This window comes from Talpa europaea, assembly GCF_964194135.1.
Source record: "Talpa europaea genome assembly, chromosome: 6".
Taxonomy (NCBI): Eukaryota; Metazoa; Chordata; class Mammalia; order Eulipotyphla; family Talpidae; genus Talpa; species Talpa europaea.
Window position 1 is genome coordinate 57,356,480 of NC_140072.1, and position 26,873 is coordinate 57,383,352.

Sequence of the window (26,873 nt, forward strand, 5' to 3'; positions counted from 1 at the left end):
TTTTCTATAAATGTAAAATTATTTCAAAATTGAAAAGTTGTTTTTAAGAAGAAATAATGCATTTGTAGTTTTGGAAGATACTAACAATCTGCTCTCTATAGTGCATAATCAAAATAGTAAAAGAAAAATTAGAGAAGAGTAAGATTTCCACAAAGATCCTTAAACTGTGGCATCTTAGGGTTTTCCCACAATTGGCTGGCCAATTCTTGCCTTGATAGGTAGATCTTGTTATTTTTTCCTAGTTTAGTGATATGCAAGTTATTATCATCAACATAGATTTGTAACTGATTAATTTTTGCTAAGCTTTTTCGTGTGTTAGTGTGTGTGTTTTTCCATATTTGGCTTAATGAGAATATCTACCAAAGAAGTTCATTGGCCTGGGAAGGAAATGCTTTTTAAACAGACTAATGTTTTAGTAGTTTTTAACTGGGGTGATTTTGCTCCCCAAAGGACATTTAGCAATATCTAAATACATTTTCATTTTTTTAATAACTTGGGGAGGCAGGGTAGACTACTGCTGGCATATAGTGGGTAGAGAACAGTAGTACTATTAACTAAACAGTCTCCAATGCATAGACAATTTACAACAACAATGAAATAATTATCTAGCCCTGCATGCCAGTAGTGCCAAGGTGGAAAAACCCTTTCATATATCATATTTCACAAAACTTTAGTTATTCAGCAGGTACTCAACAAATTTATAGTTGGGAGATTATTTCAAAGTACCAGTCATAATGTTAACATTCTTAAGACTGTTTTTATTTGTGTTTGCCTATTTGTTAATCAGTGGACTATAGAAGATGTGCAAGGAAAATATCAAGACCATGCCTTGGGGTCTGGGGGTAGAAATAGTAATAACAGCCTACTTCAAAATTACAAACAGATTACCTTTTTTTTTTTTTTTAAGAGGCATGTATTTATTTATTTATTTGTTTGTTTGTTTGTTTATACATGCACTGGGTACAATCAGAAGCACAGGAAAAAAAAAAAAGAAGCACAGGAGGGTAAGAGAATTCACCAGAGCCAGAGCGGGGAGCAGGGCAGGCAGATGGATGGAAGTATACTGCTGAGGGGAGCAGCAGGCGGCAGGAGAGGTCTGCACACCATGTGGGACCCTCCTCCGGTGGCCAAGGAGCAGCCGGGGATCGAACAGGTGCCGCAGAGGCTGCGGGCAGCTTCACAACCCAGCGCTCAACCACTGCGCCACTGGGGAGGCCCCAGATTACCTTTTTAAAAAAGCATTAAAAATATTGAACTTTAGTTAATATTATGCATGCTGAACTGATCCCTGTAATTTGCTTTGAAATGTATCAAAATAGAAGAGGGATTGCTGGATATAGAGAAATAAATGGATAGATATATAATAAAGCAAACATAATAAAATTGTTAATTGGGCCTCCCTGGTGGCATAAGGGCTTAAGACGCAACCTATGAGCTATCCGCAAACTCTGCAGCATGAGTTTGATCCTCAGCCAGGGAGCAACCCACATGGCACAACAGACCTCTCCTGACTTGCCCGCTGCTCCCCTCAGCAGTGTATTTCAGTCAGTTTGCCTGTTCTGTTCCCCACTCTGTCTCTGGTGAATCCTTTCACCCCTCACACCTCTGGTATGTATACCAGCTCTTGTATGCATAGGTAAATCAGTCTTTAAAAAAAAAATTGTTAATTGTAGAATCTAGTGGTGGAAATAAGGAGGTGCACTGTACAATTCTTTTTTTTTTTTTAAGTTTAAAAAATTTCATAATATTGGAAGGTATCAAAAACAGAGATTCACATGCTTTTAGATACTTTGGGTTAGTGGAAACTGCAATTCTGATTTTGCTGGGTGACCTCAGGCAAGTTAATTAATTTTTTATTTTAATCCGAAGAGTAGTTGTTATTTACCTCAAATTGGATACAATATTGTGAATTTGAAATTAAATACTGAATGTGAAATCATCTTGAAAAGTCTGAAGTGCTCTAATGATGTAATGAATTACTGTTAGGAAGGGTGAGTGTTTGACCAATTCTTTACCATGGCTTTAGGTGCTCTTGACAACACCCTCTGTTATTACCACTATTTAACCTTCTTGCAATTGAAAGTACAAAACACTTAACCATTTCCATAACAATTTGTTAAATATTTCTCAATGTTTGTAAAAGACTTAGATTCCTATTCTGATTTCTAGGAGAAAGAAATCGTGTAACTCTGTAACTGTACTGTCTTTTCTTGTTTTACTTTTAGACTGCCAAGATCTCCACTTAAGGCAGCAGAAATCTTTGTGGAACATTGGACAAGAGCATTGCCATTGGCTGGACAACATGGAGAAGCAGAATGTTTGTATTGTTACACCTTAGAATTCAAACTTCAGAAGACATTGGGTTAAGCAGTAGCATTTACGCTGCTCATGATTATGTCTTCGCCTGTCCTCTGTGATCATCACAAAGTAATGAGATACCTTTTAGGTCTTATATATTGAGGTTGCACTGTTATCCAGATGCTGTGGCAGCTGATACAGGTAGGATTAGACTGAGATTTGTGGGAAATGGTGGAATGGAAAGAACTCATCTTTCTCATGCTCTAGTCCTTGCTCAAGTTAAATATGTCTGTGAATGTAAAGATTAGATTAACTAATTTAGGTTGTCGAAGAGAAATTCTTTGGTAGGACTTTTAAAAATACAGAGAGATACAAAAGGCAAAGTTTCTTCCACTTCCATTTTGTTCGAGCATTTAAATCGATGTTCTATTTGGAGATGACTTGAAATTGCTGACTAGCTTCTTTACATTCCGCTTACTATACTAAATATAAATGATTTAACTGTGTGTGTGTGTGTGTGAATGTAACTGTATACTCAAACTTACTTAAAGATTGACTTCCTGCTTTTTTCTAGGGCCTGTGAAAAATGGAACCAAACTCTCTGAGGACTAAAGTTCCAGCTTTCTTGTCTGATCTGGGGAAGGCCACATTGAGGGGGATCAGAAAGTGTCCCAGATGTGGCACATACAATGGAACCCGGGGACTGAGCTGTAAGAACAAGACATGTGGAACCATATTCCGCTATGGTGCACGGAAGCAGCCTAGTGTTGAAGCTGTCAAAATCATCACAGGCTCTGAACTGCAGGTCTACTCAGTGAGGCAGAGAGACCGGGGCCCTGATTACCGATGCTTTGTGGAGCTAGGTGTTTCAGAGACAACAATCCAGACGGTGGATGGGACAATCATTACTCAGCTGAGCTCCGGACGGTGTTATGTGCCCTCATGCCTGAAAGCAGCAACCCAGGGCGTTGTGGAAAACCAGTGCCAGCACATCAAGCTGGCTGTGAACTGCCAGGCAGAGGCTACCCCTCTCACCTTAAAGAGCTCAGTCCTGAATGCAATGCAGGCCTCCCCTGAGACTAAACAAACCATCTGGCAATTGGCCACAGAACCCACAGGTCCCCTGGTACAGAGGATCACTAAAAACATTTTGGTGGTGAAATGCAAGGCAAGCCAGAAGCATAGTTTGGGATATTTGCATACATCATTTGTGCAGAAAATCAGTGCCAAAAGTTTGCCTGAGCGCCGTTTCTTCTGCTCCTGTCAGACTCTGAAATCGCACAAGTCGAATGCCTCCAATGATGAGGCTGTCCAGAGATGCATTCATTTCTTTGCCTGTATCTGTGCCTTTGCCAGTGACGAGACATTGGCTCAGGAATTCTCAGACTTCCTAAATTTTGATTCCAGCGGTAGGTAGTATGGTTGACACAGTTACTCTGTTTTTCTAAAATGGCAATGAGAGTTCTACTGATGGCATTTGGAGATTGTCCTAGCAACCTTCAGAAGCAGTTGCTAGATAATTCAAATGAAAAGCATTCCTTCTTTTAATCCCAGTCAACAAACTTGCATAAAGGTTGGTTGGTTAGTTGGTTGGTTGATTGGTTGGTTGGTTCAAATTGATTAAGAGACTTAGTCATTTTCATTGAGACAATGGATATAGCAAAGTTAGCTTCAGTTCAGTTTTTTCCTCTATTCAAAAGATGCCCTATATTTAGAAAAACAACAGCAACAAACAAATCAGTTTTGTTTTGCTTGCTTTTTTCTTCTCTTCAAATTAGCCCCTTGCCAAAAAGACAACCTTTTAAAGTTTCTGCATCAAGTATTTTATTGTTGTCATAAATGTGCTTTTTTCTTATAAATGCTTTTTGTTTTCATAGTGATCTTTAATTGGCAGCAGCTTTGAAAGTTTTAGTTTTACATTTTTCTTTCTTCCTTCATTAATAGTCTATGAACCAGTGCATGTTTTGGGGAAACATTTCTTTTTGAAGATTTATTTATGTATGCATACAAGAACTGGGATGTAATCCAGAGGTGTGGCAGGGTGAGAGGATTCACCAGAGAGAGGAAGGAGCAGAACAGGCAGATCTACTGAAATACACTGCTGAGGGGAGCAGCGAGCTAGGCAGGAGAGGTCTGCTGCGCCATATGGATTGCACTCTGGCTGGCCGGGGATTGAACTATGCTGCAGTGGCTGGCAATAGCTTGATAATGCTGTCTTTAACCCCTGTGCCATCAGGGAGGCCCGGGAAACTTATTTTAAAGCAGACACTCACTCCCTAATTTGTTCTAGGGATTTTGATGTCTACAAATAAATTTTCTCATGTAGGGGCCCATACTTACTCTTTTGTAGTATTAGTAATTGAGACCTCTGTTATATTTTAGGTCTTAAAGAGATTATTGTGCCCCAGTTAGGCTGTCATTCAGAATCAACAGTATCAGCTTGTGAATCTACTGCCTCTAAGCCAAAGAAGAGGAAAAAGGATGAAGTATCTGGTAAGAAGCTGTTTGGTTTGTTGTTTGATTGGGTTATCTTTAGAAATTGTTTGTGGTTTGGTGTCTCACTGAATCTGAGCAGTTACAAAAAATAGATTTTGTTGTTATGTTATTTTTTTCCCAAAAAAACGTTTTACTTTCAGCTGATGATGTTTGTCAAGTCAAGCTAAGAATTGGTTCTGTGGGGCAAGTAGAAAGTCCAATCCAATTCAACTTTTATTTTTATATGTTATTTGTTCATCCCTTAAACATTCAGACTACTCTTTTACCTTAATCTGCTATAGTACAGTGATAATGAAGATTTCATACACAGGGTGCTTAAAAAGACCATGTGCAATATTTAATTATCTTGTCCACACTAATTTAGGAATATAATTTGTTACTTCATTGTCAGCATGTGGCATCATCACACACGTATACTATATATATACACACATATATGCATATATACAGTTCAACACAGTGTCAGTTAAGGACTCATAAATCAATATTAAAATACTGAAGGGGCCTCCCTGGTGGCACAAGGAGTTGTGAGCACCACAATGTGAGGCAGTCCGCAGCCTCTGTAGCGCGAGTTCGATCCCTAGCCGGCCAGGGAGCAACCCAGATGGCAAAGAAGATCTCTCCTGTCTTGCTCGCTGCTCCTTCGGCAGTGTATTTTGGTCATCTCTGGCCTATACTCCAGCTCTTGTATGCATAAATAAATAAATTTAAATAAAAAATAAAATACTGAAGTAAGTACCCTAAAATATATTTCAAAAGATGTAGATTCTTTTTAAGATTTATTTATTTATACAAGAACGGGGATACAGGTCAGAGGTGCTAGAGGGTGAGAGAATTCAACAGAGAGAGCGGGGAGCAGAACAGGCAGACTGACCAAAGTACACTGCCGAGGGGAGCAGCAGGCGAGGCAGCAGAGATCTGCCACACCATATGGGTTTCTCCCTGGCTCTCTGTGAACTGAACCCGCGCTACAGAGGCTGTGGGCAGCTTCACAGTGCAGCACTCAACTCCCTGCACCACCAGGAAGGCCCAAAAGATGTAGATTCTAAACAAAATGAAAATATCACCTGGTTCACAAATGTGAACCAAACTCCTAACTGCCTACTATCCAGAGAAATGTGAACATTATGGAGATACAAAACTAAAACAAGTTATCTTTTGTGACCAAATTAGCAAAAACTTTTAAATCATAAGACCACAGGCGAAGGTGAAATCAGCTCTCGGCTTTGACTAGTGCAGTGTAAGTTATTATAACCACTCATAAAAAGTAAAAGTAGTTTGTAGTGTCTGTTAAGAACCTTAAAAGTATTTCTACCCATGGGGTATTGCTGGAGGCAGAGCAGGTGGTAGTACTTAGGAGTTTTGATACTGGGAAGCTGAAGAAAGAGAAACAGAGTGACTTGGTTGTTTCTCTGTTTTGAGAGGAAATTCTGGCAGCAATAAAGAACATAGATTGTTGTTAAATGTTTAATTAATGATCTTTCCCAGGAAAACTTAAAATTAAAAAAAAAATTCTTACTCTTTGAGTCAGCAGTTCTACTTGTAAATAACCTCTTTTAAGGAAGTAAGTAATACTGGGTATGGAAAAAACATTTTGTTCAGAGATGCTCATTTTATGGTTATTTATAACACAGGAAAATTAGGAACAACTAAGGTCCAACCACTGGGGGTAGACATATGAACCATTGGGTATCATTGGGTATCAGGCAGTCATTAAAAATGACTGTGAAGAATTTGGGAATGCTTGGATTATTCAGGTAGCCAGATAGAGTACTGAATGCTCAGTTCAACTTGAATTTCAGATAAAGAATTAACAGTTTCTAGTTTAAGTGTGCGTTATTTGGAATGTAGTTCCTGTGCATTATTTGGAATGTAGTCGTACTAAAAAATTATTCATTTATTTGAAATTCAATAAATTTTTTTTTGCTAAGTCTGGCAATCCTGGTATAATCATAGCTACTCAAAATTGTAAAAATAGCAAAATTATATACAGAAAAAAAGAAGATAGTTTATCAGAAAATTAATAATGGCTGCCTGAGAGAGGAACAGTGTTATTGTTTATGCTTTCTTCCTTTCACATCTAGTCCTTCCCACCCCCAACTTCTGTAAAGAATGTAGAAACATAAAATGTTATGGACTTATAACATTAGACTTAATATATCACAGTAGCCTTTCTTCTAGACACTAAAGCTAACTTAGAATTTAGCAAAGATTTTTTATGTTTTAGACACCTCAGAAATTAATATCAAATCAATTTATATCTGTAGACATGTATTAAACACAGTACTGATTTGTGCTCTAGGTGCACAGATGAACAGTTCACTATTGCCTCAAGATGCAGTGAGCAGTAATCTAAGGAAAAGTGGCCTAAAAAAGCCAGTGGTTGCTTCTTCACTAAAAAGGCAGGGTAAGTCTCCCTTTCCTCAGGATAGGCTAAAAAGATGACAAATCATCCTAAAGAAGCCAAAAGTGATATGATCAAATGTTGCCTGTTGACAAACACTAGTACTCACTGAAGCTGAGTTATGTCCTGCCCCACTGCTCTCAAATTATATTCAGAACTAAATTATAGCTCTTAAATAACAAATGCAACAGAAAACAACGACAAGTAGTACAACAGTTATTTTATAGGATATTTCTACTCGTTGCTTATCACCCACATAACATTAGTATAAAGAATCAGACTTGAAAAATGGTTTTTGAAATTATGCAGTGATAAATATTTGTTAAGAAGACAAATCTAGTCTGTTCTCCAAAGTTAATGATGTTTGAAAACATCTAAAAGCAATAGCATCTATAGTTCTGAATTTATAGGAAGGACGACAGAATAGCTTAAGCTATTCTGTATAGTTAAGCTATTCTGTATAGAAAGACATGTATCTCTTAACAGAACAATTAAACTTGTGTATTTGGGGATCACTATTTTCTTAATTTTCATATAAATATGGCTGGATGATTAAAAACTAGACATCAAATCCCTGCCCTCATACTCTGGTTTTGAAGATAAGACCAGTACGTATATAGTAAATAATACAAGATCATATATTAATTAATTCAGAACTTACACGTTTTAGTAATAAATGTTTTGGGGATTCAGGAAGCAAGCAGGTCAACAGTATCAGATTTTTTTTTTTAAAGATTTATTTTTATTTATTTATTTATACAAGCATTGGGTACAGTCAGAAGCATGAGAGGGTGAGAGAATTCAGCAGAGTCAGAGCAGAAAGCAGAGCAGGCAGAATGACGAAGCATACTGCTGAGGGGAGCGGGCGGCAGGAGAGGTCTGCGCGCCATGTGGGACCCTCACCCGGCTGCCAGGGATTAAACTGGTGCTGCAGAGGCTGCAGGCAGCTTCGCAACAACCGCTGCGCCACCGGGGAGGCCCAACAGTATCAGGTTTTTAACAAATTTTCATCATTTCCTTTGTCACAGTTAAAAAATAACTTAGTTCAAATTATCAATATATGCATTTACCTATGAGGATTTTAATTTCTAATGAATAGTAGTAATGGCATCATTATCTCCCTATAAAAGAGGCTATATGCCACATCTGTGAAGACATTTTAGGAGAAGAAAATAGAATAAAATGGTAGGCATTCTTCAGAAATAGCACTGATTTCTAGGTCTCTAAAACAGTCATTATAAACAGTCATTGTAAGACCATTCTTCAATTGCCACTTCAGTGTTGAAGGACTACATACTTTCTGTGCTTAATAATCTTCAACATTTTATCTCTCATAGATTTTCATTTTTTTAAATGGATTCTTTTTTAAAAATTCAGAATCTTCCATTTCACTTAATGTGTCTAATTTCTTCAAATTTCAAATTTTTTCTTTTTTTTCTGTATAAATTCTTAGCTTTTTCAAATTTCAGTTACCTATTTATTCATTAAGAAAAGATAATAGTTATGGACAGTTTCTGGTTTGTTTTTTTTTCCAGCCTGTGGTCAGCTGTTAGATGAGGCACAAGTGACCTTATCCTTCCAAGACTGGCTGGCCAGTGTCACAGAACGTATACATCAAACTATGCACTATCAGTTTGATGGTAAGTATTGTTACCCAACTGAGCTGTTGCTGGAAGTAGGGGAAATTAAAGTAATTATATTTTAGTTCTACTGTTTTGATAGAAAAAATAATCAGACTTCAATCCAAAGTGCATTGAACCATAAAAAAGTAAAATTCTAAATGAAAGGGAGGAATAATTAAAATGCAGAACCAGCAAAATGAATTTATGGATGGGGTAGAAAAGCACAGCAAATAATAAAAGTACATAGCTTGATCCTGGTGGGGGGTTGGGGGAAGGGAGGTGTTCCTGTGTCTGCACTCATATCTGTGTTTGTGTGCAAGCATGTATGTTAGGTGACAGACATACTAAAACTTTAGCATATCACTGTAACCCCAAAACTTAAAGAAAGAGGAGGAAATAATCTAGAGAAAAATCTAAACATGTGAGGGGCCTCCCCTGATGGCACAGCGGTTGAGCGCTGGCCTGCGAAGCTGCCCGCAGCCTCTGCAGTGCCGGTTCATCCCTGGCCACCGGGCGAGGGTCCCACATGGCGTGAAGATCTCTCCTGCCGCCCGCTGCTCCCCTCAGCAGTGTGCTTCGGTCCTTCTGCCTGCTCTGTTCCCTGATCTGGCTCTGGTGAATTCTCTCACCCTCCCGTGCTTCTGACTATACCCGGTGCTTGTATAAATAAATAAATAAATCTTTAAAAAACAAAATCTAAACTTGTGAGACTAAGATAATTGCGTAAAATTATGTACATGCTGAGGAAGATTAGAAAACCCAGGATGGATTTGGGTTGATTGTCATACCTTCATGGTATTTCAGCAGTTTCAGAGGTAGACCAGCCAGTTCATGTCCATCCCTGATGGATGGCTTCCTAGGATTTTTACAAAATGCAATACTCATGGATTTTTTTTTTTATAATTTGATTTTTATATTCCCCATACAATTGCAACCCCCTTATTTTGACCCCAATCCCTCCCCTCCCCGCCCCCCCACGCCCCATAGAGTATCTCTGGTTCATAGTTTTTTGTTGATTTTGATTTTCACTTTCTTATAGTTATTCATTTTCCTGGTCCCTTATTTAAGTTTTCTAGATTCCTGCTATGAGTGAGACCATCCGTTATTTTTCTTTTTCTTTCTGGCTTATTTCGCTGAGCATGATCCCTCCCAGTGCCATCCATGTTGCTGCAAATTGCATGTGTTTATCTTTTTTGAACGCTGAGTAATATTCCATACTCATGGATTTTTGAGGCAACTCATAGCATTGTTGGATAGTGATAGCTGTGAGGAAGGTCTTCCTTATGCTAAGTGGAAACGTTAACTTATACTTCTGTGGATATAAGTTCTGCACTCTAGCTGCATGGAACAGTTCTGCTCCTATTTCCAAATAACAAAACCTGCCACTACACACATATACCCATTATCCTGCCTGATAATTTTCTCTTTTAATATATCTTTTGCTAGCTAATGCATTACAGATCTGCAAATACTCATCATGGCATATTTACATACCTTATATAATTTCGATATTCTTTGCTGAATATGTTGCAATTTGTGAACATTTTTTTTTTAAGATTTATTTATTTATTTATACAAGCACTGGGTACAGTCAGAAGCACAGGAGGGAGAGAGAATTCACCAAAGCCAGAGTGGGGAACAGAACAGGCAGAGTGACGAAGTACACTGAGGGGAGCAGCGGGCCGCAGGAGAGGTCTGCACGCCATGTGGAACCCTCGCCTGGTGGCCAGGGATCGAACTGGCGCTGTAGAGGCTGCAGGCAGCTTCACAGCCCAGCGCTCAACCGCTGCGCCACCAGGGAGGCCCTGAACATCATTTTTTTTTTAAGATTTATTTATGCATACAAGAACTGGGGTACAGCCAGAGGTACAGGGGGTGACAGGATTCACCAGAGAAAGAGTGGGGAACAGAACATGTGGATTGACTGAACTACACTACTGAGGGGAGCAGCAGGAGAGACAGGAAAGGTCTGCTGTGCCATATGGGTCAGCTACCTGGCAAGGGGTCAAACTCATGCTGCAGTGGCTGCGGATAGCTTCATAGTGCTGTGACTTAATCCCTTGTGCCACCAGGGAGCCCCCAGTTTATGAACAACATTTTGAAATTAAAGCACCAAAACTGAATAATAACCTGAGTATAGATACTCAATGGAAAGTGAAAAGCTTTGAAGAATTCAAAGTAATTATGACTTACTGTGAAGGAAAGGGGCAAGGACGCGATCTTGACACATATGCTTAATTTTACTTATTTTTAAAATTTAAAATAAATAAAACTTCTTCAAAAGTTACTTTTTAGACAAAATAAGCTGGGGGGAGGGCAGTTAAAGGGAGAGTCTTTAAATTTTCCTTTTAGGGCCTACCCCGGTGGTGCAGCGATTGAGTGCTGGGCTGCAAAGCTGCCCGCAGCCTCTGCAGCACCGGTTCAATCCCCGGCGGCCGGCTAGGGTCCCACATGGCACGCAGACTTCTCCTGCCGCGCCTGCTGCTCCCCTCAGCAGTGTGTTTCGTCAGTCTGCCTGTTCTGTTCCCTGCTCTGGCTCTGGTGAATTCTCTCACCCTCCCGTGCTTCTGACTGGACCTAATGCTTGTATAAATAAATAAATCTTTAAAAATAAATACAAAATTTTTTCTTTTAAATTTTATATATTTATGTATTATTTGAAATAGTATAGCAAATACCTATTAACTTACCTCCCCAAACGGAATATGGAACATTTACAATAGCCCCTCTTCCATTCCCATAACACCCCCTTCACTAGCTCCATTACTACCACCTTTGTCAAAAGAAACTGTTTCTTAGAATTTTTCTTAGAATTAGCTCTTCCTTAGAATTTGAGTCTGTCTTTCATGAGAGCTTTTCTAGATTAATCTGTAAGCCTAACCTCTAACATATCAACTGAGTTCTGGTGAGTAAGCACTTGTTTTAGAACTGAAATGAAGAAAAAAGAATCAAATGAATTTAATAGCCCATAATCTAGTTTCAGGATGAAAGAATTTTAAAGTTCTTGGGGTGGTGAATTCTCTAAACTGCCCAGATATTAATATTTTAATGGCTCAAAAGCAGTGGCAGTTTTGTTATTAATATTCTGAATTAAATAAAGGAGGCTAAATCAGTTAAAGGTATTCTATCTTTCTATGGAATTTTAGAAAACCTTTCATTTAATTTTTCTTGGCCTACTCTTTGTTTCAAAAAAGCATCTAAATTGTCTATAAGAGTCTTCTTTAAGAGACAGTCAAGGTTTTGTCCAGGCCAGTAGAAATTATAGGTTTTATACCTGTGGTTCTGGATGTTGATGTTTTTCCTCTGCCAGGACTAGCCCCATGGGGAGAATTTCGTTTCCCTCCCCGCTTCGGCAGAATTTTTAAGGAAAACTCTGAACTCCTTGACCCCTTTCATGAGCACACTTTCTGTTGAATTTTTGTTTAGTGTCTTGCAAGTTGCTTTAAGAAGTTTGATAAATATTTTCAAGCATTTTGGCTATCTTGAGATTATATTTAGAGAGAAGGATTGATGCTTATTGGATGGTGTCTTAATTTTGTGGTTTTTGGCTTGTAGGTTCCGACCATGTGAGTCTGCATTTACTTTGCGTAGACATGAATGTAAATAGCAAGTGCTTAGAGATAGCCAGAAGTAAATCAAATTTACCTTCTCAATTCAGCTCATTATTCTCATCTCATCTCAGTTCATAAGGAAACGTCTGTGTCAGGGTAATGTTTATAAAATAGGGGATTTAAAAAGTTATCCTTGGTGGATGACAAAGATCTGGTGTATTTTTAAAGTTGCAAGGGATCACATGTAGGGGTGGTGACAGTGCTTGACTCATAAAGGTCCATCAAAGCCTTCTTTTAGCCTCTGTATAAAAAAACTCAGTGGTATTTTTAGTATTTACTGCTCAGTCCCATGTCTTCCACTCCTCCCTACAAACCAGAGAGCACAGAGTTTCTTTAAATGAGTTTTTCTTATTTCCTGTAGGCAAACCAGAGCCACTGGTGTTCCACATTCCACAGTCCTTTTTTGATGCCCTGCAACAAAGGATATCTATAGGAAGTGCAAAAAAACGGCTCCCCAATTCTACCACAGGTATGGGATTTTTCCTCAGCAATAGCTGTCTTAACTTTAGAGAAATATGTTTGGAAAACTCATCTAGAACTTTCAGGATTAGAACTTCTAGTCATCTCAGAGCATGAAGCCTCAGCCAATCAGCTCTTGGAAAAATGATCACATTCTTCAAAAACCCCATACTTACTCCATTAAGAGTTTTTGGAAAGATTCAGAAAGCTCAAATATGTTAAAGAGCAGCTGTAAAGTATAGCAAAAATACCCACCAAGAAGTTTGATATTTTCTAGATCTGAAACAATTCCAGTGAAAGTTTTACAGATTCCAGTTGTTGTTTAACTGGCTTCTTAGAAACATATTACAAAAACTAAAACTTTTTTCCATAATTCTCAATTTTTGATGAAAGAATGTTTTATTTTTAGAATAATTCTTAGGATTGGAACATTTTAATTACATTTCAATGCTTCTTTTTTTAAAAAAAGATTTATTTATTTACATGTATAAGAACTGTGGTGCAGATCAGAGGTGCAGGGGATGACAGGATTCACCAGAGAGAGTGGGGAGCAGAACAGGCAGATCCAGTGAGAAGAGCAGCGGGCTAGGCAGGAGAGGTCTGCTGCGCCATGTGGGTTGCTCCCTGGCTGGCTGGGGATTGAACTCATGCTGCGGTGGCTTGATAGTGCTGTCTTTAACCCCTGAACCACCAGGGTTTCATGTAGTATCTTTCTACTAAAAATCTCAAGATCCCCTTAGGAAGTAATTGGAAATACTGAAGAGAAGAGGGAGAAAGGATTGCTCAGTGGCAAATAGCCCAAGTGTAACTACAGTTAGAAATCAGTGCTGTTTCTTCAGCAAATTGTCATTTGATGATATAATAGTGACTGTTAATTCTACTTTTGAATAGTGTAAGCTGTTAGCCATTATATTCAGGGCCATAAAAATCTTTGTCTTTATAGCTTACCTTCTGACTTTTGAGGCCGTATTGATTCTTTATTCCATTTTAAATGTTAGACCTAATGCATTCATTTTAACCCACCCCTTATCTGCTTTTTCAGGCCTTTCAATGGAACTCCTTTATAATCCTGCAGTCAGGACAATGGGTTAGCAACCACATTAGCAGGCTTATACTCCATGTAATTATTTTAAGGCATATGATTTAACTTCTTATGTACCTAAAGTTGTAAGAGGTTGTAAGAAACTGTTTTGTAATGGTGTCCTGCTTGTGTGACTTTGGCAAATAAGTTTTTAAGTTAGCAAAAAAAAGTAGCATCTCGAAGCATCTGAGATTTAGCATAACCCATATCGTTTGATTTGTCACTTTCTGTGAAACCTTAGTATATTTTTGTATCTGGGATTTATTTATTTATTTTTTTTTTTATAGAGGCATGCTTTATTTATTTGTTTGCTGGTTTGTTTGTTTGTTTTGTTTATACATGCACTGGGTACAGTCAGAAGCACGGGAGGGTGAGAGAATTCACCAGAGCCAGAGCAGGGAGCAGAGCAGGCAGAAGGACCGAAGTACACTGCTGAGGGGAGCAGCGGGCGGCAGGAGAGGTCTGCACGCCATGTGGGACCCTCCTCTGGTGGCCGGGGAGCAGCCGGGGATCGAACCGGCGCCGCAGAGGCCGCGCGCAGTTTCGCAACCCAGCGCTCAACCGCTGCGCCACCGGGGAGGCCCTGGGATTTCTTTTTAAAAGAGCTGAGATTCTATAAGGATAGACTATCAGTGCTTTGAAATCTTTAGAAACTGGGTAACAAAAAGAATATTGTTTTTGGGTAGTCAAATTTTGTCTCCTTTTTACTTTTCAGCTTTTGTTCGTAAGGATGCCTTGCCCTTGGGAACCTTTTCCAAGTATACCTGGCATATCACTAATATCTTGCAAGTTAAACAAATTTTAGATACTCCAGAGGTAAGAGTTTATCTCTACAATAGTGGGAGGGCTGTGAGGGGAAGAAGGAAACAAGTAGGGAAAGTATGTTTGCACCCATTTCCTGGAGGTTTAGACACTAGAGCGAATGTCTTTTTATTTTAATATTCAGAAGTATTCATAACTTTGTAGTTCTGATTTTAATGGGTAGTTCTGATAACTTGTAAAAATATCTTAAATTAGAATATCCTTTTTCTCTGATTTTGAGATCAGAAAACAGAGGTGATTTTTCCTATAAATTAAATACTGATCCCCTCCTTGCTGTGGTGAGCCCTAGACTAACTGACAGGCAACTAGAAAATAGAGAAATAATTTGAGATGATTTACTGTTTGTGAAGTCAATGGCCAGCACAGTTAAACCCTCCTCCCCAAACCACAATTTAGTTCTCATTAAAGAAATGGCCACTAATTAATGTGTTCTTTTTCCGAGGAAATATTAGATATTTTTTATACTTTTTTTTTTCAAGCAGATTTTGAAAATTTGAGGATTTTCCTTTCCGACAGTAATGGAATGTTGTAGAAAATTTAGAATAATGTGATTTGATACAGTAATCCATTAAGTTGTTTTTTTTTTTTTAAAGATTTATTTATTTATTTATACAAGCACAGGGTACAGTCAGAAGCGCAGGAGGGTGAGAGAATTCACCAGAGGCAGAGCAGGGAACAGAACAGGCAGACTGATGAATACACTGCTGAGGGGAGCAGTGGGCACAGCAGGAGAAGTCTGCACGCCATGTGGGACCCTTGCCAGCCACCAGGGATCTAACCAGTGCTGCAGAGGCTGCGGGCAGTTTCGCAGCCCAGTGCTCAACCACTGCACCACAAGGGAGGCCCTCCATTAAGTTTTTTTTAAAGATTTACTTATGCATACAAGAGCTGGGATGTAGGCCAGAGGTGCGGGGGTAGGGGTTGAGAGGATTCACCAGAGATAGAGTGGGGGAAGAACAGGCAGATCTATTCTGAAATACACTGCTGAGGGGAGCAGCAGGTGAGACAGGAGAGGTCGGCTGCGCCATGTGGGTCACCTCCCTGGTTGGCCAGGGAATCAAACTTTTGCTGCAGTGGCTGGTGATAGCTTGATAGCGCTGTCTTTAACCCCTGGGCCACCAGGGAGGCCCCAGTCCATTAAGATTAATTGCAAGGCATTGTTATGTTCAGAAAAAGAATAAATTGGTACCTCCAGAACTTATATGTATTCCCTAGAAAAAGCCTAGGTTAGCACCTAAAAATACCTGAAGAACTTCTTTAAACACAGGATGTCTCAGACAATCTAGAACAAGGGGTATTCTGGGAGGCACTGATGCAACCCAGAGCAAAATCAAGTGAAAGTAGAGTTAATAATCATTGGGCTTCTGTCCATTGTGTGTTATTTATCTACATTGTCTCATTTAATCCTCTAGCCATACATTGGCATTCACTATATTTTACAGATGAAAAGCAGGCTATGAGAAGTTCAGTAACTTGCTCATTCTGCTGTTTAGTAGCAAAGGCAGAATTCAGTTCAAGTTCTGCGTGGCTCAATCTCAAGGACAGCACACAGGATGTGAGATCAGCTGTAGGTGTTGCTGCTAGAGATTTAGGAGAAGAATGCTGCTAGCAAAGCAGTAGGGGGAGGAATAAAACTGACTTTAGAGCAAATCTGTGCCAACAGCTGTGATATAAGCATGAATATGTGGGGTTCAGTTTCTAATGGTTTGGCTAAGTTCTAATCAGAGAAAGAAGGAAAAAACCTTTTAAGCAAGAAAAGACAGATATATTAGTAGAATTTACATGAAAATAGAGAGGGAAGTTGTAATTTGAGCATAGTTAACAAAGAATGAGTAAATAAAAGCTCTGTTGTCATCTGAATGTTTGTCTGTTTTGAAAGTTCTTCCTTTCTCACGTTTCTTGGTATCTGTGTCCAGATGCCCTTGGAAATCACCCGGAGTTTCATCCAGAACCGGGATGGGACTTACGAACTGTTTAAATGCCCTAAAGTGGAAGTAGAGAGCATAGCAGAAACCTATGGTCGTATAGAAAAACAACCAGTGCTTCGACCCTTGGAACTCAAAACTTTTCTCAAAGTTGGTAAGTGAATTGGTGATTTCATTGGTACATCTTCCTTTCAGGATCAACAATGTGCAGTACACTGCCCTAGATTTTTTATTTTGACCTCAAACAAATTCATTCATTTATAAAGGTAGTCATGGGATAAGGTGTTTTGTTTCATTTGAGTCAGTGTCTTTAAATATATATGTATATATTTAAGATTTATTTTATTTATTTATACAAGCACTGGGTACAGTCAGAAGCGCGGGAGAGTGAGAGAATTCACCAGAGCCAGAGCGAGAAACACAACAGGCAGACTGACAATCATACTGCTGAGGGGAGCAGCAGGCGTGGCAGGAGAGGTCTGCGCACCATGTGGTACCCTCGCCTGCGGCCAGGGATCGAACTGGCACTGCAGAGGCTGTGGGCAGCTTCGCAGCCCAGTGCTCAACCACTGCGCCACCAGGGGAGGCCCTAAATATATATTTTTTAAGATTTATTTATTTATACAAGAACCGGGATACAGGCCAGATTTGCGGGAGAGTGAGAAGACTCATCAGAGACAGAGTGGGAAACAGAACAGGCAGACTAACTGAAATACACTGCTGAGGGGAGCAGCGGGCAAGACAGGAGAGGTCTGCTGCACCATGTAGGTTGTTCCGCCACCAGCAGGGATCGAACCGGCACTGCAGAGGCTGTGGTCACAGCGCTGTGCTCCACCACCTGCGCCACCAGGGAGGCCCTGAGTCAGTGCTTTTATAAGAAAATTATAGAAGTAACACATTTTCATTGTAGAGAAATCATAGATTTCATTACAGAAAATAAAGGAGGAAAAAAAATCATCTGTAATTCCATCCACATTAAAGACATTACCATTACAATTTTGGTGTTTACCTTTTCAGATAATTTTTTGTGCATGAAGAGAATTTCTAAAACATGGGGTCGTGCCTCATCTGCTTTTTCACTTAAAAATATATCATGAACAGCTTTCTATGTCTGCTATTAACTTTTTTGATTATTATAAAACATATATAATATAAAATTTATTATTTTACCTATTTTGAAAAATTGTACAATTCTGTGGCACTAGGTGCGTTTCCATTGTTGTGCAACCTATCACGACCATCCATCTCTTAAGACTTTTTTTTTTAAAGATTTATTTATTCATGCATACAAGAACCAGGGTACAGGCCAGATTCTGGGAAGGTGAGAGGATTCACCAGAGACAGAGTGGGGAACAGAACATGCAGGCTGACTGAAATATACTGCTGAGGGGAGCAGTGGGTGAGACAGGAACTGTCTGCCGCGCCATGTGGAATTCTTGCTGGCGGGCTGGGATCAAACCGGTGCTGCAGAGGCCATGGACAGCTTCACAGCACTGCACTCAACTGCCTGCGCCACCAGGGGAGGCTCTCCTAAGACTTTTTAATCTTCCTCAACTGAAACTGTATCAATTGAACACTTACCCCCTATTCTTGCCTTCTTCCAGCTCATGACAGTCATTTTACTATGAATTTGATTACTCAAGGAACCTCATATAAGTCAAATCATGCAATATTTCTTTTTGTGATGGCTTATTTCACTTAGTATATGTCTTCAAGTTTCATCATGTTGTATATAGCATCTATCAAAAGTTCTTTCCGAGCCTCCCCGGTGGCGCAACGGTTGAGCACTGGGTTGCGAAGCTGCCCGCAGCCTCTGCAGCGCCAGTTCGATACCCGGCTGCTCCCCAGCCACCAGAGGAGGGTCCCACATGGTGCGCAGACCTCTCCTGCCGCCCACTGCTCCCCTCAGCAGTGTACTTCGGCCCTTCTGCCTGCTCTGCTTCCTGCTCTGGCTCTGGTGAATTCTCTCACCCTCCCTCTGACTATGCCCAGTGCTTGTATAAATAAATAAATAAATAAATAAATGATTTTTTTTTTAATAGAGGCATGTTTTTTTTTTATTTATTTATTTGTTTGTTTGTTTGTTTTGTTTATACATGCACTGGGTACAGTCAGAAGCGTGGGAGGGTGAGAGAATTCACCAGAGCCAGAGTGGGGAGCAGAGCAGGCAGAAGGACTGAAGTACACCGCTGAGGGGAGCGGCGGGCGGCAGGAGAGGTCTGCGCGCCATGTGGGACCCTCCTCTGGTGGCCGGGGAGCAGCCGGGGATCGAACCGGCGCCACAGAGGCCGCGGGCAGCTTCGCAACCCAGCGCTCAACCACTGCGTCACCGGGGAGGCCCCTAAATAAATATTTTTTAAAAAAAGTTCTTTCCTTTATAAGACTGAATAATATTCCATTATATGTATATACCCCATTTTATTTATCCCTTCATTGGCTGATAGACATTGGGTTGCTTCTGACTTACCTGTTAGGAATACTTTTTTTAACAGCTGCATAAAATTCATTCTTTAAGGAACCTTGCTCTAATCAATCCTCTAAGTTCAAACTTTTTGCTCTTATAAACATTACTTCCTTTTAGAACTGACTTCTTTTAGATAAGCCTTTTATATCCTTAATTATTTCCTGATTTAGGATATTCTTAGGGTTAAATTCCTAAAAGTAAAATTGGAGGGTCAAAAGTTATATACATTTTTAGGGCTTTGTTTTTTGTCACACTGCTCTTCAGAAAGATTGTAATATTTTTTAGTGTAGCTTATTCCTGTCAACCATGTATGAAAGAGTTTGTCTCTCTCTCTTTTTTTTTTAAGATGATTTTATTTATGCATAACAAGAACTGGGGTACAGGCCAGAGGTACGGGGGAGTGAGAGGATTCATTAGAGACAGAGTAAGGAGCAGAACATGCCTACTGACTGAAATACACTGCTGAGGGGAGCAGCAAGCAAGACAGGAGAGGTCTGCTACACCATGTGGGTAGCTGCCTGGCTGGCCGGAGATTGGATGTCGAACTTGTGCTGCAGAGGCTGCGGATAGTTTCATAGTATTGTGCTTAATACCTTGTGCTACCAGGGAGGCTCGAGTTTTTCTTTTTTTAAACTTTGTTGATTTGATAGGCAAAAAATGTTGTCTCTTTTAGTTTGCATTACTCTCAGTGAGAATAAACTTTTCATATTGGTTATTTGTGTATCATGACTTTTTGTCTATTTTTAACTCAGGTATTTGCATAAGTTAATAATCATAATGACAACTATAGCAACTGTACTTTTTAAGCACCTACTCTGTGCCAAGTAGTATGTTAAGTGCTTTTTGTGTATTAATTCATTGGTTGCTCATCAACCCACTGAGAGGTAGGGTCTGTGATCCCACTCTGTAGATGAATAAACTGCAGTAAAGGGAGGTGCAGTCACCTGCCCAGAGTTATACAAGTAAGTGGTGGCCTTCAGCCTCAGGCAGTTTTGGACTCCAGAGCCTGCATTCTAACCACCTAGTAACTCACCTATTTTCCCATTGTCTAAGACCATAAGCTATTTCAGGGCTGTGAACTATGTGATTCTTGGTCATCAGTGTACCCCAGGACAACACAGTGCCTGGTCCATAATAGGTTCTCAGTAAAGGCTTGTTGAGTGAACAATGAATGAGTGCATGCATGATGCCAGCCAAAATTTGAATTGCTTATTTTATGTTCTAGCTGGCAGGCACCCTTCATATCTCTAATTGTACATTTATTCTTTTAGGAGAAATGTAGAATTATTTTGTCGAGTCTTGTGAACATATCCCTATATGTAATTTTGTTACATGTTTCTCACTTGTTATTGCCCATGTATGAAAAACTCTTGGTTTTTTTTTTTTTTTTTTAAGATTTATTTATTTATACAAGAACTGGGGTACAGGCCAGATGCACGGGATGGTGAGAGGATTCACCAGAGACAGAGCAGGGAACAGAACAGGCAAACTGACTAAATACACTGCTGGGGAACAGCGGGCGTGACAGGAGAGTTCTGCCTCACCATGTGGGGACCCTCACTTGCCAGCCGGGATCGAACCCGCGCTGCAGAGGCTGTGGATAGCTACACAGCGCTGCACTCAACTGCCTGTGCCACCAGGGGAGGCCTGGTTTTGGTATTTTTATTATCAAATTGGCCTACTAGTTGCTTCAAATCCTCTGGTTTTGGGGAAATCACCCAAAAAATAGTGGTAATTTTGTTTCCTATCACATGTTTTTAATCTCATTTTTTTCCTTGTTAAATTAGCTAGGATTTCAAGAGCAACAATGAATAATTATAAAAATAACAGCCATGATTATCAGTTTAGACTATACTAAAAGCTCTTCCAGTGTAGCATTTTCCCTACTATGTCTTTAAGAAGAAAATGTGATAAGATTCTGTGTAAAAAGAAGTACCTGGTAAAATAAGTTTGAGAAATGTCTCATATTAAAAGACACTTCATTGGGGCCTCCTCTGGTGGCGCAGCAGTTGAGCACTGGGCTGCGAAGCTGCCCACAGCCTCTGCAGCGCCGGTTCGATCCCTGGCCACAGATGAGGTTCCCACATGGCACGACAGACCTCTCCTGTCTCGCCCTCTGCTCCCCTCAGCAATGTGTTTTGTCAGTCTGCCTGTTCTGTTCCCCACTTTGTCTCTGGTGAAGCCTCTCACCCTCCCGACATTTGGCCTATACCCTGGTTCTTGTATAAAATAAATAAATAAATCTTTAAAAGACACTTCACTGTAAGGTGCTCAATGTAGTAACAACTTTTTTCCCCCATTATTGACATGACTTTATTATTTCCTTTTTAATTTTTTTTATTATTTTTTAAATTCTATATATTTTTTACATCATTTTTCAGTTTTTCACAATGTATGCATTTTCATCTTAGTTATCGTCCCATACAGTTCCCACCCCCACCCTTGTTTTGATCCTACTCTCTCCTCCCCCACCCCTGTAGTGTGTCTCTGGTTTATAGTTGCTTGTTGATTTTGATTTTTACTTTATTATAATTAGTCTTTTTCCTGGTCCCTTATTTAGGTTTTCTAAATTCCTGCTATGAGTGAGACGATCTGGTATTTTTCTTTTTCTTTCTAGCTTATTTCACAGAGCATGATCCCTTCCAGCTCCATCCATGTTGCTGCAAATTGCATGAGTTTATCTTTTTTGATTGCTGAGTAACATTCCATTGTGTATATGTACCACATCTTCTTGATCCAGTCATCTATTTTTGGCCATTTGGCTTGTTTCCATAGCTTACCTATTGTAAATAGTGCTGCTATAAACGTAGGGGTGCAGGTGCCCTTTTGAGTTAATGTTTCTGTGTCCTTTGGAGTGGAATTGCTGGATCCTATGGAAGCTCCATCTTTAGCAGGTTGAGGAATCTCCACACAGCTTTCCATAGTGGTTGGACCAGTTTGCACTCCCACCAGCAGTGCAGGAGAGTTCCTTTTTCTCCACATCCTCACCAACATTTGCTGCTGTTAGTTTTTTTTTAATATGTGCCATTCTCACTGGTGTAAGATGGTATCTCATTGTGGTTTTCATTTGCATTTCCCTGGCCATTTCCCTTGGCCATTTACAAGTGATGCTGAACATTTTTTCATATGCCTCTTGGCCATTTGCATTTCCTCTTTGGAGAAGTTTCTTTTTAGCTCTCCTGCCCATTTTTTGACTAGATTATTTACTTTGTTTTTGTTGCGTCTCATCAGCTCTTTGTAGGTTTTTGTGATCAGTCCTTTATCATTAGTGTTGTGTGCAAAAATGTTCTCCCAATTGGTGGGGTTTCTCTTTGTTTTGGTTGGTTGTGTCTCTTTTGCTGTACAGAAGCTCTTTAATTTGATGTAGTCCCAGCTGTTTATCTTTGCCTTCACTAACACTGCTTTGGGTGATGTGTCTTTAAAGATGAGTAACATTTTTTTGGTGAGGAAAGAAACTTTGCCAAAAAACAAAAACAAAAACCTGAAGAAGAAAGGAAACTACCAAATGACTACTCTGGTTATCAACCCAGTTGTTACACTCAGAACTCAGAAAATGTTACAGTTGGAATAGGGAGGCAGCAGGGTATAGTGCTTCAGAATATAATTTATCAGGTTTAGATTCCATCCTATAAATTTGCATGTTAAAAAGATTCAGAAATAGGGCCTCCCCGGTGGCGCAGCGGTTGAGCGCTGGGTTGTGAAGCTGCCTGCAGCCTCTGCAGCGCCGGTTCAATCCCCGGCTGCTCCCCAGCCACGGGTGGAGGGTCCCACATGGCGCGCAGACCTCTCCTGACGCCCGCTGCTCCCCTCAGCAGTGTACTTTGGTCCTTCTGCCTGTTCTGCTCCCTGCTCTGGCTCTGGTGAATCCTGTCACTCTCCCGAGCTTCTGACTGTACCCAGTGCTTGTATAAACAAACAAACAAACAAACAAACAAACAAACAAATAAATAAATCTTTTTTAAAAAAAAAAAACCTCTAAAAAAAAGAAAAAAAGATTCAGAAATAAAAAAATACCTGTTGAACTTTACTTACCCTAAGGTTTCCCAAACTTATTTGACAAGTTAACACTTATTAGGTGCATACCATTACAGAAAATACTTTTCTAGGAAAACTACTCTAAAGTTTCACTATATAATAAAGTGCTATTGATTATTTTCAGATTTTTTTTTTTTGCTATTGCAACAGTGTCATATGCTTAGGTTAAGGCTTTGTTAAGTATTTTGTTAGGAACTAATACTGAATTTTATGAAATGCCTTTTTATCATTGAGGCTTGTCTTTTGAGCCAAGCATAGTGAACTTTATTAATGAATTTCTAACTTTGCATTAATCTTACACTCCTGTAATAAATCCTATTTATTTTTTAAAGACTTATTTTGGGCCTCCCTGGTGGCGCAGCAGGTTAAGCACCATCCTGTGAAGCTGTCTGCAGCCTCTGCAGTGTGGGTTCAATTCCCCGCCGACCAGGGAGAAACCCACATGGTGCGGCAGACCTCTCCTGCCTTGCCTGCTGCTCACCTCAGCAGTGTCTTCGGTCCGTCTGCCTGTTTTGCTCCCCACTCTATCTCTGGTGAATTCTCTCACCCTCCCGCACCTCTGACCTATACCCCAGTTCTTGTATAAATAAATAAAATCATTAATAATAAAAAAAAGACTGACTTATTTATGCATCCAAGAACTGGTGTGTAGGCCACAGGTAAGAGGATTCACCAGAGACAGAGTGGATCACCAGAGAACAAGTGGATCTACTGAGATACACTGTTGGTGGGACCAACGCAAGGCAGGAGAGGTCTGCTGCACATGTAGGTTAGCTCCCTGTCTGGGGATCAAATTCATGTCACAGTGGATGGTGGTAGGTTGGTAGTGCTGAGACTTTAATCCCTGCACCATCAAGGAGGCTCTGTTTAGCATTCTTTAACTTTTTTGTTACTATTTTAAATTTCTTTATAAAATCTCAGTATTATATAATTTCAATATTATATAATTGATTTTTATTTTCCTTAAATTTTAGTTTAGTCCCTTTATTAGAATTGCTATAGTTGATACCTTTTTAAAAAAAAAAAAAAAATTGGGCCCTTCCCAGTGGTACAGTGGGTGAGCTGTGAAGCTGTCGGCAGCCTCTGTAGTGTGGGTTCAATCCCGGCCAGCTGGCAAGAATCCCACATGGGGCGGCAGACCTCTCCTGTCTTTCCTGCTGCTCCCTTCAGCAGTGTATTTCTGTTGTCTGCCTGTTCTGCTTCCTGCTCTGTCTCTGGTGAATCCTCTTACCTTCCATGCTTTTGGCCTGTACCCCAGCTCTTGTATAAAAAAAAATGAATCTTAAAAAAAAAAAAGACTTTTTTATGTATTTATACATTTAAGAGATGGGGCTTAGGCCAGAGGTAGGGGGTGTGAGAGGATTCACCAGAGAGTGGGGAGCAGAAGAGGCAGATCTACCGAAATACACTACTGAGTGGAGCAGCAGGCGAGACAGGAGAGGTCTGCTGCGCCATGTGGGCCAGCTCCCTGCCCAGGGATCAAACTTGTGCAGCAGTGGCTGCTGATTGCTTCATAGTGCTAAGATTTAACCCCTTGTGTCACCAGAGAGGCTCCAGTTTTTCATGTTTAAATCTTTGATTTTTTTAAATTAATTTTGATGTAAGGAACAAGGTAAGATTCAGCCATCTTTTATTTTCTTGCACATAGCTATCTGGTTAATGCATCTCATTTATTAAAAGATACACTTGTATTTCTTTGATTAATTGAAAATGCTACCTTTACTTTATGCTCAATTCTTCTTCTGTTGGTGTCCATTTGGAATTGTTCTGTTTTGATTTCTTTTTTTTTTTCAAATGTTCATTTATGCATACAAGAACTGGGGTAGAGCCTCCCTGGTGGTGCAGCGGGTTGAGGGCAGCGCTCTGAAGCTGTCCGCAGCCTCTGTGGGACAGGTTCAATTCTTGGCTGGCAGGGAGATACCCACATGGTGTGGCAGACTTCTCCTGTCTCGCCTGCTCCCCTCAGCAGTGTTTTCAGTCCGTCTGCCTGTTCTGCTCTGTCTCTCGTGAATCCTCTCACCCCCCACACCTCTGGCCTGTACCCCAGTTCTTGTATGCATAAATAAGTAAATCTTTAAAAAAAAATGGGTCTTTATTTGCTGCGAACCAGCACAGCAGTTGACGATGAGGCCACCTCAGGGTTGAGAGAAGCGTGCAGGGTGGTCAGGGCGTTGGTGAAAGAAATGACAAACAGACACACTTCAAGAGTGAAAATCTGAGTGTAATTTTCTTTGAGTTTGTGTCCAATATATATATGTTTTCCAAAAGCACAGGGAAAATGAATATCAATGAAATTAGCTTGCTCATGGGCTCAGCCTATCACCATCAGGGAGGTGATCTACATAACAAGCAATGACTTTTATAGAAGAAAGAAGGAAGTTTAGAAAGACAATAAGGGATTAAAGTTTGTAGTTCTAGAAAGATGGGATAAGATTTTTAGCATTCTTGTAGTGGTTCCTGGTGGTTATCTTTTGATAAGCTTCTGTCTTTTCAGGGAACTTCCGCTGTACTTCCTCTGCTTCAGGGTGTTTTGCTGTTCTCCGCCTGTGCGCTGCAGCCAGACCTAGGGACGGTTAGCCCTAAAGGTCACTGCAGGGGGAGGTGCAGCATTTATTCTTTCAAAGATAATAAATAATTCTCTGAATCTTTTTGGGGGGTAGATACAGCTGCTGTATTTATCCCCTCTTATTCATATACATATTTTTGGAAGTTATTGTTGTGGTACCTAGCACCATTTTTCAAATTAGCTTTTCAATCAACTCATATAGTTTTTTGGTTTTATTTACTTTTTTTTTCCTATTTAATTCCTGAACAAAGTAAGATCTGTCCAGGGCCTCCCCGGTGGCGCAGCGGTTGAGCGCTGGGTTGCGAAGCTGCCCGCAGCCTCTGCGGCGCCGGTTCGATCCCCGGCTGCTCCCTGGCCACCGGAGGAGGGTCCCACATGGCGCGCAGACCTCTCCTGCCGCCCGCTGCTCCCCTCAGCAGTGTACTTCGGTCCTTCTGCCTGCTCTGCTCCCCGCTCTGGCTCTGGTGAATTCTCTCACCCTCCCGCGCTTCTGACTGTACCCAGTGCATGTATAAACAAAACAAACAAACAAACAAATAAATAAATAAACATGCCTCTATTAAAAAAAAAAAAAATCTAAAAAAAAAGTAAGATCTGTCCAGACTAAAATTTTGAAATTGAACCATTGTTCCCTTTTTTTGTCAGGCAACACTTCCCCTGATCAAAAGGAACCAACACCTTTCATCATTGAATGGATCCCAGATATCCTTCCCCAGTCCAAGATCGGTGAGCTGCGGATCAAGTTTGAATATGGTCACCACCGGAATGGCCATGTGGCGGAGTACCAAGACCAGCGGCCCCCCCTGGACCAGTCCTTGGAACTGGCCCCTCTGACCACCATCACTTTCCCTTGAGGCAAAATAAGTCTTTTGCTGCTAAATTTGCACATCCCCTCCCCTTGACAACTTTAAATACCAGTTAGGTACTTAGAACTACCTGTTTATTAGAGAACTGCTCTTAGCTAAGATAAAATTTCTCGTATGTTCACATGGATTCTGTTGAAGTAACACTCTTCTTGTAAATAGCCTTTTTGGTGCTGCTATGTATAGTCTTCATTATAAATTGGGTGATATTTCTGACTAGAGTTTTT

The 26,873-nt window shown here is 40.2% G+C and overlaps 1 protein-coding gene across 2 annotated transcripts; it reads left to right on the forward strand.

Moving 5' to 3' along the window:
• Window positions 1–2,884: 2,884 nt before the first annotated feature.
• LOC311172231 (uncharacterized protein C2orf42) lies at window positions 2,885–26,669 on the forward strand (the record flags this gene model as incomplete). 2 transcript variants are annotated; one of them, XM_084235473.1, is made up of 8 exons in its annotated part: window positions 2,885–3,707; window positions 4,681–4,791; window positions 7,097–7,201; window positions 8,734–8,838; window positions 12,793–12,900; window positions 14,687–14,787; window positions 16,710–16,872; window positions 26,429–26,669. In XM_084235473.1, the coding sequence occupies 8 exons, from the start codon at window positions 2,885–2,887 to the stop codon at window positions 26,635–26,637; spliced, it is 1,725 nt and encodes a 574-aa protein (XP_084091599.1). In that variant the 3' UTR covers window positions 26,638–26,669. The 2 variants fall into 2 exon arrangements, with proteins under 2 accessions (XP_084091599.1, XP_084091600.1); XM_084235474.1 differs by having other exon boundaries at window positions 4,711–4,791.
• Window positions 26,670–26,873: the final 204 nt, after the last annotated feature.